This window comes from Trematomus bernacchii, unplaced genomic scaffold, assembly GCF_902827165.1.
Source record: "Trematomus bernacchii unplaced genomic scaffold, fTreBer1.1, whole genome shotgun sequence".
NCBI classification, from domain to species: Eukaryota; Metazoa; Chordata; class Actinopteri; order Perciformes; family Nototheniidae; genus Trematomus; species Trematomus bernacchii.
This window is the reverse complement of record NW_022987564.1, coordinates 14,316,784-14,327,768: the sequence shown is the minus strand read 5'-3', so window position 1 is coordinate 14,327,768 and position 10,985 is coordinate 14,316,784. Positions and strand designations below refer to the sequence as shown.

Genomic DNA, 10,985 nt, shown 5'->3' with positions numbered 1-10,985 from the left:
GCTGTAGCCTACCCCAGCCATACCCTGGCGCCGCCACTGCTGCAGGGGAATCACAGCACACTCACTATAATTACCATCCCTATAAAAATGAAATCATGTAACATTTGTTTTAGTCATTCCTTATCTCCTTATGATAACGCCATAATGGGCTACTGTAAAAATGAAGCAATACAACTTTCACAAGTGCTTATCAAGATGATGACATTTCACAATTTCACATATTTTTCGAGTGGGTTTTCCCCCCAATATGTGCATATATAGCTATAAATCCTTATTTATGTGCAAAGTATATATTGTGCAAGTCATTCCCATATGTCACTGAGAGGGGTAAAAGTTGCATTTTATTCTTTTATTTTGTGAACCATTCATTGCATCTGTCAGTTTAGACTAGTCATAAAAACAAGTAGCACATTCTTGAACCGATGTTTACCTTTACTATTATTCTCCACCTTGTCGTTTTTTATTGGATTCAGCAGGATGGTAGCGCCATCGTGGGGCAGAGTAGGCCACATGCATGTGTGTACATGAATGACCCTGTGCCCTTTCTTCTGACTGCAATCCGGCTGCAAACCACACAGAGACCACAAGGTGTCCCTGTTCATCCACTGTGATTGTAGTACCACACCGTTTAACATTATTGCATATTTTTTACGTTTCAAAATGTGTTGCAATACATGTTGATACACAATTTGTTTAGATTAAATGTAACATTCTATTTTAAATAAAATAATGCATATTTAAATATGTTTTATATTATTGGCATGATTGTTATTATTCAAAAACAAGGCTATAGTTAGAAGTAATATATATTATTCTGAGGCTTTCAAATGGTATCCTTGAAAGTGTTGCCAGCGAATTCCTTGCAGGATATAGGCTATTATAATCTACAGGAAGCCGATAAACATAGACATTTTACAATTTTAAACTTTATTCTTCCATATTCATAAAACATAACACAATCCAATTTTATCAGGGATAATCCTATTAAACCGCGTTCTTATTTCCCTTCTTGATGTGGAAACCCATAACTCACCTGAAATAAATGGAAGTGAAACTATTATTACCAATAAAAGTGCAAACTTTGGAATTATTTAATGCAACTTGTAAACGCAGAATATAACTTCCTGACTTATTTAAAAGTAGGCTAAATAAAAATACATTATTTATTTATTTTATTTTATTGCATTATATGGTAGGGGACCATCTGGAGTCTCAGGCTGTCTGGTAGTTGGGTGTTTTCCTAAGGGGCGTGTCGCCACACCTGATATCTGCATACTGCACAGAAAATGAGGCAGCAGCGGCATATCATGTCATCTGTCAACAAGTGCCATCCGTGCACTTTCCCCACTTCGCAGATCAGCTTTTAATAAACCGACAATAAGTGGAAAAGTAGTTGTGACTCTGTGTAAGGACAAATACCCTCGGTGGCTTTACGCACAGCGGCAGAGATGGCGAAGAGTTCCTCCAGAAAGTCTCTGAAAAGTTTGTTCTCCAGGAGCGAAGCCAACCTGACAGATTCAGTGGACAAGCACAAGAATGAGGGAGAGAAGAAGAGGTTCAAGTTCTTAAAGTTCAAGACAAAGCCGAAGAGTGACCCTGCCCCCGTGAAGCCGGCTAATGAGAGCCAGCAGCTGCACAGGTTAGTTGCACAATCATCTTGAATTGTCATTGCCTGGTTTTCATGCCTGTGCCTGTGTCATGTTTTCTCATAGCAGCAAGATGAAGTAGCGTCTGACGCTTAAGGAGACATATATCTGCAGTTAGCTTACAGTGCTCCTGTAGGGCTACACTTGCTCCAAATGTTAATTGCTTTTTATATTAAACGTGTTTCAGACATACAAAGGTTTAGCTTAAAATGAACCCACACTAAATTGTAGTCTTCATTAACCTCCAATAATTAATCTTCTGCACATCATGTATTTATTTTTGCCATGTATATAACTGTCGTGTTCATACATGTTGTATGTGACGGGACTACGGATGGAAATTAGCTCAAAGCTAAAATCCGGCTCATTTACATTTGAAAACAATATTTTGTTTAAAATGTTCATCAATGTGCATTGTCCCGGTTCAAATAAACGATTAAAAAAATAATGCAACAACTGTGTGTATCTTGAAGTGTTGGTCTTTAGTTCTCGGTTAAGACTTCCACACAGTTGTGTTGAATGAGACATCAGTGCCATGCTTAATTCTGATCTCATTAAAGAGTAGGGGGTCCTAAAGTCAGTGCTGAAATGTATCGGGCAATAAAGTATTTAATGAGGTTAATGATAGCTCCACCATGCCAAATCAATTTCCTTAGAATTACCATGATTGTGAAGATGATTGAGTTAATAATGATTAAGATTTTCCCCAAGCACATTTTTGTCTAGACAAGACTGTTGAACTGTGAAATTCATAAAGTTGCAGTCTATTCTTTCAGATATTATGTAATTGTGCAAAAGAGCAAATTAGATGTGGAGAAATGAAACCTCCTCTAGTTCTCTGAGCTTGCAGAGTCATTCAGGGAACATACTGTAAAACAGCTCATGGGCAGACTTAGAACAACTAAAATGCATTAAAAGCCCTATTAGGCAGGTGGTTTGTGAACTACCTCTCTGAAAGGTCCCAATGTGTTCAGTTTGATGGGCTCACTTCTGAGTGATTAAACATTACTAATGGTGTACCACAAGGTTCTGTTTTAGGTCCTTTTTTATTTTCCATCTACATCAATAGTTTAGGGGAAAATGTGGATGAAGCTACTTTACATTTTTATGCGGACGATACAGTGATGTACTGTGCAGGTCCCTCCATTAAGGAGGCTGTTGTTGAATTGCAAGCTGTTTTTAACATTATTCAGACTCGGCTCTCTGAACTAAAGCTTCTTTTAAATGCTGATAAAACCAAGGTAATGCTCTTTTCAAAAGCTAAAAAGACACCAGAGCCTGTTTTAGATATTGTAACTACGCAAGGAATAAAACTTGAAGTGGTTACCTGTTACAAATACCTTGGTATCTGGCTTGATGATTGTCTCACTTTTAAACTTCATGTCAAAAACCTGCTTAAAAAGCTGAGGGTTAGACTAGGTTTCTTTTACAGGAACAAGTCCTGTTTCTCGCTTGAGGCCAGGAAAAGGCTAGTCACTGTGACCTTTTTACCTGTGCTGGACTATGGTGATCTGATCTATATGAATGCACCTGCCCATTACCTGATCAAGTTAGATGCCGCCTATCACAGTGCACTGAGATTTGTGACAAACTGTAAAGTATTAACCCATCACTGTACCCTGTATGCAAGGCAGGTTTGCCTTCACTAACTGTACGGAGGCTCAGTCACTGGTACATTTTTATATACAAAGCCATGTTAGGGAAACTTCCATCCTACATCTGCTCCCTGATTTCACGGCGAATTGTAAGTGGCTACTGCCTGAGATCGCATGCTGTGGTTTTATTAAATGTGCCAACTGCTAGGACTGACTTAGGGAAGATAGCTTTTAGATGCGCAGCTCCTCTGTCTTGGAATAGTCTGCAATTGAAATGGAAACTGAGCAATCTGGTGCCACTAAATGTTTTTAAAGCTCTGTTGGATGCTACTCAATCGGATGCTGTTGGTACCTGTTCATGTGGATAGTTATGTAAATTGTAATCCCTGTAATGATGCTGTATGATGTCCTTTTTATTGTTCTGTTGTTTTATGTTTTTATGTTTCATGTGGAACCTACTTGAGCAGGTCTCCCTTGAAAAAGAGATCAATGATCTCAATGGGATACACCTGGATAAATAAAGGTTTGAAATGAAATGAAAGAAATTAGGCGTGAATCTTTTCAACTTGCATTATTTTAACTATTGTATTATATCATTTTAGGGGACAAGCAAAACTCTGTTCCTCTTTTTAAGTTGAAACTGTTGATCTGTTATTGAGAGCTGCAACAGAATACCAATCAGCCAGTATTTTGACAATCTTTTCCATTCATCTTTAAGTTAAAAACCTCTGGCTCTAACTTCTCAGTGTGCATATTCTAATGTATTCTTTTGGAAAAGTTATTGTAAGCAAAATTGGAGCAGACCCACTTATGTTAAAGACGCTGTCCGATACTGTTATCTGCTAACAAATGTGTAAAAGATGCAAGTCAGGCTCCCTCAATTTGACCTGAGGTACTCTTAGTCATGGACTTTTTAAGCGTTGATGCTGCAGGCCTTTTTTTTTTTTTTACAGCTGAGCAATAAAGTAATGATTGTAAAAAGAGATAGTCACAACATCTGCTCAATTGCAAACAATGCAGGCTCCTCTACAAGGTAGACAAACATAATGCTCAATGTATGATCCTCAAACAAGGATCAGGGTTTCTGAATTACTACCAATACATATGTGATTAGCCAATATTGACAGATAGTTAGGTCAAACCGTCTAAACCAGCAAGCTGCTTTAGTTCATCTCTGCTACTATCAGTGGACAAACCCTTGGTATCTTTTTACTTTCAAAACCACAAATGAGCTACTTTCTTTTTTTCCTGGTCATATGTAACACATGAAAACATGACACCACACAAGACAGTAGAATATTACGCAATGTCTCTGCGAGATATTGCATTTTCACCTCTTGTAGTTGGGTTCAAGAAAGGACTGAGGTGAGAGATGGATGCATCTTGTAAACTGCAGTTTTAAAAGTCAGTTTTGAAGTCTGTCAACTTTACCGTAGCGTTGTTAAATGTTTCCAAAGGATACACAGCGCTCCGTTTGAATCTCGCACAATAAATAAGCAGGGGGTGTGAAGATACACACAGGTGAGGCCGTGGTTGAGCCTCAAGTCATAAAACAGGACAATGTAATCATGTCGTCCATGTGGTGGGAGATCAGACTTAGTGACAGCTTGTGTTTGCACAAGGAGAAAAAAAATGATGGGCTGACCCTGCGAGAACCGCCTTGGCACACAAGAGCTTCATACAGGGGTTACGCAAGGGTAAAGTTTAACAGCAAACACAATCAGTAAAAAAACTAAAGTGACCAACAACAATTCCTAATAACAGTCACTTCTTGAAATGAGCTTTATTTTCTCTTCAAGTGATTTGCAGTGTCTTAGTGCATTCCTTAATTGTTGACAGTGTAGATGATTGTCCTAGATCAGTGTTAATTCCAGACAAATGCTAAATCTGTTTTTGTTGTTAGTTAAGGATTTAGTTTTAATCCATATCCAGGGTTTAATCCCACCAAGACTTGAGGATTTCAGGGTCTAAGAAATATATGTATTGTTTTTGTTTTGACTCTATAAAGCATTTTGTACAGTTCAAGGGGGATGTCAAAGTTGTATTGGATATTTTTTAAACTTGACCTCCCCTTTTATGAAATGACAGGAAAACTCAAGTTGCATTTTCAAACAAGCCAAACACATCCACATTTTTATTTCCTGTTAAAGTTATGCAGGTTTCCCGAATGGAGTTAAGAGTAAATAAGTCCTGTAGAGAAACCAGCCGTTCCACATGCCTACTGCTTTGTTGTGAAACTACTATTTTAGCACAACACAAATAACACACACCATCATTGTGCCAAGGGATACTTTGGCAACATCTTAGTCTCAGTTAAAGCTTACATGTCTTACCTCAGCGATGATAAAACATCTGACCTTATTCCAAACAATAGAGGTTATTATGAGTCATACCTGGAACCTGTTTTTTTAGTATGAACTGTTGTGTTTATATAGAGTGAGTTTGTTGAACACTTCCCTGTATAAATACATGATCATCCTCATGCATGTGTCAGTGCTTTATAATTGACAAACTTCCTGACAATGTTATTTTCTGTCTGTATTTCTGACTGTCTTTGGAATAGACAATAGCATCACAACTGTGGAAGCTTCAAAAAAACAATACGGAAAACAGATGAGTAGTTTAGATGAACCTGAGTTTGAATATGGGTATGAACCTAATGAGGGCACCAGAAACAGGGCTGAGGAACCCCCATCCCCCCACACACACTTTAACCTTTGGCCCGATTTGGCGTTGCGGCAAGTGTAATCTCATTACAAAATGGTTTCTAGTAACATTTTGAAATGTCTCTTCTGTCATTGCTGCCATTGGGGTATCTTGTTACTGACTAATACCAATATATCTGCAAAAAGTTAACAGTGGGCGATATATTTGGCGAGGACATTTCTGCTTGTCCGATTTCTTATAAGTTCTTTAGAACTTTACATCTATTTGTCTTGTATTCAACCTCAGGTGGTATTTATCTTTGTTTTATCTCTTGCTTGGCCATTATTGACAGGCCAGTTTAAATAGCAGTGGAGGAATTCATAGAGCAGGATTCAGTGAAATAAAAGATGGCCATGTCAAAAAAATCTATGTTGGGCTTCAAGTAAAGTAGAGATTCTGCTGTCGAGTTAGTTCTGTATCTGTTCCATTCAGTCTGTTGTTATTGGTGAAATAGGAAAAATGTACTCCAAATGACACCACCCCCTAAAATTGCCTGCAAATGATTGCTAATCAGTCGTCAGAAAGTGATAGCTGTGTGCTATGAACAATGAAATGACTACATCATTTCAGGGTGGTTTGGTTGTGTGACGATAGTAGCACATGTGACGCTTAAAAACCTTTAATCAAAGTGCATTCAAAGCCTAATTAAAGGTTCATTGTGTGGTTAAGCAGACATGACATACTTTCCCAAATCGACTGTAACTATAACACATAGTATGATGACCTATGCTGTACATAGCTGTCTGTCATCTCCTTTAGGTCACGGTTGCGCATTTCTTACTCGCTTAAATTTGCCAACATGCACAGCCATGCCCACAAATGTTGAGCCTCTGGAGAGGAAATTATTACTGGCCCTGTGCATCTCCTAATCGTTATAACCGGCCTGCTCTCGTCTATCCCACATGCTCCACTGAGATCCAACATCTAGTTACAGGTGGCCTGTGGAACTGCCAGTCAGCTGTTCCTAAGGCTGACTTCATTTCTCGCTACGCTTCCCTGCAGTCTCTGGATTTCCTTGCTCTCTGAGACCTGGATTACTCCATCCAACACAGCCACCCCACCAGCTCTCTCCACAGCATATTCCTTCACTCATACACCCAGACTCACTGGGTTCTCTACCGTCCACCAGGCGCCTTGGGAGACTTCTTGGAGGAATTAGATAATCTCCTCTCACACATCACTGAAACTGGCCCTCCCACTGTACTTCTCAGAGACTTCAACCTCCAGACAGAGAAGATATCTGAATTAACATTTCTTTTAACCGCCTTTGCTTACTCACTGTCTCCATCCCCACCAACTCCAAACATAACAAACTAATCTCTTCTAATTCTGCACCTGTCCGCCGTAACCTTCGTTCCCTCTCCCCCTCTACTCTTACCTCATCGGTGCTCTCAGCCCTCCCTTCCTCTGACTCGTTCCAACTTCTGCCTCCAAACTCTGCTGCAGAAACTCTCCTCTCTACTCTTTCATCCTCTCTGGAATCTCTCTGTCCTCTCCCATCTCGGCAGGCTCGTCACTCCCCTCCTGCTCCCTGGCTAAATGACGCACTGCGTGCTAATAGAACCATCCTTCGGGCAGCTGAGCAGAAATGGTGGAAATCCAAACACCCTGACAACCTCCTACTCTATCAATCTCTCCTCTCCTCTTTCCACTTTGGATAAAAGCGTCAGCTAAATGGAATGTAATGAAAGAAAAAAGTAAACTTGCCTTTCCAGATGTAACTTTCCCTTCTACTGTAACAGGGTTTATGTTTTTGCCAAGAGTTATTTGACGATGCCTGTTTTGTCTGCTCAGAAAATGTGATGCTAAAGCTAGCAGGTGGGTTAGCTTTGCTTAGCACAAAGACTGGAAACAGTAGAAACATTTGGCCTGGCTGGAGATAACAAGTTTGCACCAGGTTTTGTCACCTTTGGACCGAGCCAGACTAGCTGTTCCAGTGATGACTCTAAGCTAACAAGCTGCTTGCTCCAGATACATATTTAAAATTGAATATGCTTGTTTGTCGAATATGGAAGACAAATGTGTGTATCTGCATATCGCGCTAAATAATTTCATCGTGACATCGTCCAATTGAAACACAATAATTACCACAATGAATTATTGCCGGTTGATGCCTTTTTCAGTCTATGTGCATACAGAAAACTTGGCTTGGCTGTAGCAAGTGTGTGCCAGTTTGATGATACAAATGCAAATGTTTGTGTTTCACTGCTGGAGGCCTCACCTTAGTTCCCTCTCTCTATATCATTCTGGTTGTTATGCAAACAAGCATTCCCACACAATACTGCACAGGCACAGAACATCCTGTTGAACTTCGTCCATATCAGGATTATATTTTTCACAATAGCATGTGTTGGTGTTGCAAGTTCAAATAGTTCCCTTGAGTTGACATGTAAACACCTTGGGTCAAAGATAAGACACATCTTTTTATCTCTGGGTATCTTTCCTGACCCCTAAATGGCTTGCCTCACACTCTGCTTGTCAAATACCTGCCTGATGAAGAAACAAATACACACAATTTTGTAGCTGTTTAAACAAAACATGTGTGTGACGTGTTTGTCTTGTTGCATGTATTTATGTCCATGTGAGCCTGTCGTAGTAAGAGAGTCAACACTGAACTGTTGAAGCTGCTTTATGTGCTGTTTACACGGGAACGAAAAGGGTTGTATCCGCTACTTTTCTCTTTCGTAAAGCCCGTTCGTTCACACGAGGCCGTAACAGAACCGCGGAAACGGACCCCTAAAACGATAACGGGTCCCAAGGTGGATAGATCTGCGGACAGAACGCTCTGGGGGGCCAAACGGCTCCGTGTGTACGTCCTATACGATGATTGCTGCTCACTGCTGTAGCATGGTCAGTAGCTACTGTCAGTAGCTACTGCTACTGACAGTAGCTACTGCTACTGACCATGCTACAGATGTTAATGCAAAAATCTACAGCTCCTCTACCACAACCATCAGCAACAAGTGGACATGGAGAACTACATGAACTACATGTTGCTAAATCCACTGCGAGAATAAACAGAAGGGCAACCAGGCAACCATGGCAACCATGCTCGGGGGTCTTCTTCGCTGCTTTTGGTGTATTTTGTGGCGGAAGTACAGCGCCACTTACAGGCTCGGCATATGTACTACAGCGCGTCGAGCGGTCTTGTGTGAAGGGACACGTTTATTGAGCCGTATCCGTGCCACCTCACTGACCTCCCCAAGAGTCAGTAAAGAATACAAAAAAAAAAACATGTTTCAGAATAGAGCACATGGAAATTATCCCAACTAAATAATTCATTTTATCCTGATGAATGTTGTTTTTTATAAAAGTCATACTTACCAAGCAAGGCTGAAACATAAACTCCCTCTCTGCTTAGTCAGTTTCTATTCATCATTCCCTAAGCAATGATTCACTGCTTTATCTTTCTAGGCAGCATATTTGTCTGTCTTTTTAAGCCACTGCTTATGCTGGTCAGACAGAATGACTGTATGTAGTCCTCACTATACTACCTCACTACAATCATTTTACAAAAGAGGTCTCCCAATGTTCATATACTGTAATAAAAAAAAGAACAAGAAAATGTCAGATGTTGGACAAAACGGCACTTAAAAAGCTTACATTTACATATTTTTGTCTGCTATTTAAAAGATTATAAAAGGCCATTTTAGCTGTAATAATTACAAGTGGGTTTCAGTTATAGAATTGACTAATTTCAAATGTTTAACTGTGTATCCCTCAGTGCTGTTGAGGATGGAGAAGCGACGTCTGACAACATCACCTCAGACAACAAGAGATCTTCTCTCTACGGCACCGCACCCAGGTCAAAGGTCAGTCCATTGTGTACATTGCTCACAGGTATTTTGTTGATAATCACCATCAGCCATCACCAATATTTGTTATGGTGCAGAACAACAGGAAACATTTTTGACAGAATTATGTCAAGGGGGGTGTGTTTTATGTGTTTATTGGTGTGTGTTTGTGTGTTAGTCTAAAAGTGTCAAGCCTCAATGCCCACAAGGCAATACATTTGAAATGGCATCAGCAAGGTTTGTTGGGAGTTATGAGTAATAAACCTTTTTGTTTAACAAGATTGCCTTTTTAGGTTTCACAGTCACTCAAATTCCTGGGATGTTAGGTACAGTAAACATTGAAGTTCACCAATAACTACAAATTTCATTTTTACAATAGTCTCATTGTTTATATTGTTATACACCAATTATTCTGAGTAATAACAAAAACACTGTGTCAATTTTAAGTATATACATTTGTTTTGCAGCAACAGGCACAGCATTAGTTTTAGCTTGCAAGAAATGTTTGTCACTTTTGAGAAAATAAAGTTGGGCATATGCTGCAGTAAAGTGTCTAAGTGTCATTAACAAACTAAGTAATGAATGTTTTGGTATATCAAATTCAAAATACATTGGTTCTCGTATTTATTTACTCTTATTAGACACGAAAGACCTGTTGGCAAAGCCCATGATATAAACACTTCTAAAAAAGAAAAAGAGCTTACTTAAGGGAAAACAAGGAAATGTAAAGGCAGCTGTAAGAGGGATCTGCCCTCTGTGACAGCTGTGGGTGCAGCTGAAGGAAAATTGCATAATGGAGACTGAAAGAAGTTTGAATAATTACATATGAGTGAACTTTTGATTTTCACATGCAGCACTATTCTACCATTAAACATCCAGGGCAAATCCCTACAGGCTGTACAAGCAAAGAGAGCTGAATCCAAACTGAATGTTAAATAAAGTCAAACATGGCTAGGTTCTTGCTTACTGCCTATCAACATCATGCATACTCTTATGTGAATGCTATCTAATCTGGTTGTAGCAGGTTTTTTGAATATTGTTTTCATCCTTATGGAGTATTTTAACTTGCTAATGCAATGTGTCTAAATGTAGCAAGTTACTATCATGATTTAAAGCTGGGCCTTTTTGTGTGTGAAATACATTTGTGCTATAAATATAGGTTATATCATCCTGGGTATAATCATTCACGAATAAAATACCTTTAATTACATGGTCTACCATTTATAATCAATGAAAATGTCAAG

General features: G+C 39.3%; 1 protein-coding gene across 1 annotated transcript in view; it reads left to right on the top strand.

The window, feature by feature from the left end:
• The first annotated feature begins 1,291 nt into the window (after positions 1-1,291).
• The window catches only part of crybg2 (crystallin beta-gamma domain containing 2), a 44,113-nt gene continuing 34,419 nt past the window's right edge, over positions 1,292-10,985 (top strand). The window contains exons 1-2 of the mRNA XM_034124613.1: positions 1,292-1,639; positions 9,672-9,759. Of these exons, the coding sequence (XP_033980504.1) occupies positions 1,449-1,639; positions 9,672-9,759 (279 nt within the window). The 5' untranslated portion in view covers positions 1,292-1,448. The remainder of the gene's footprint in view (positions 1,640-9,671; positions 9,760-10,985) is intronic.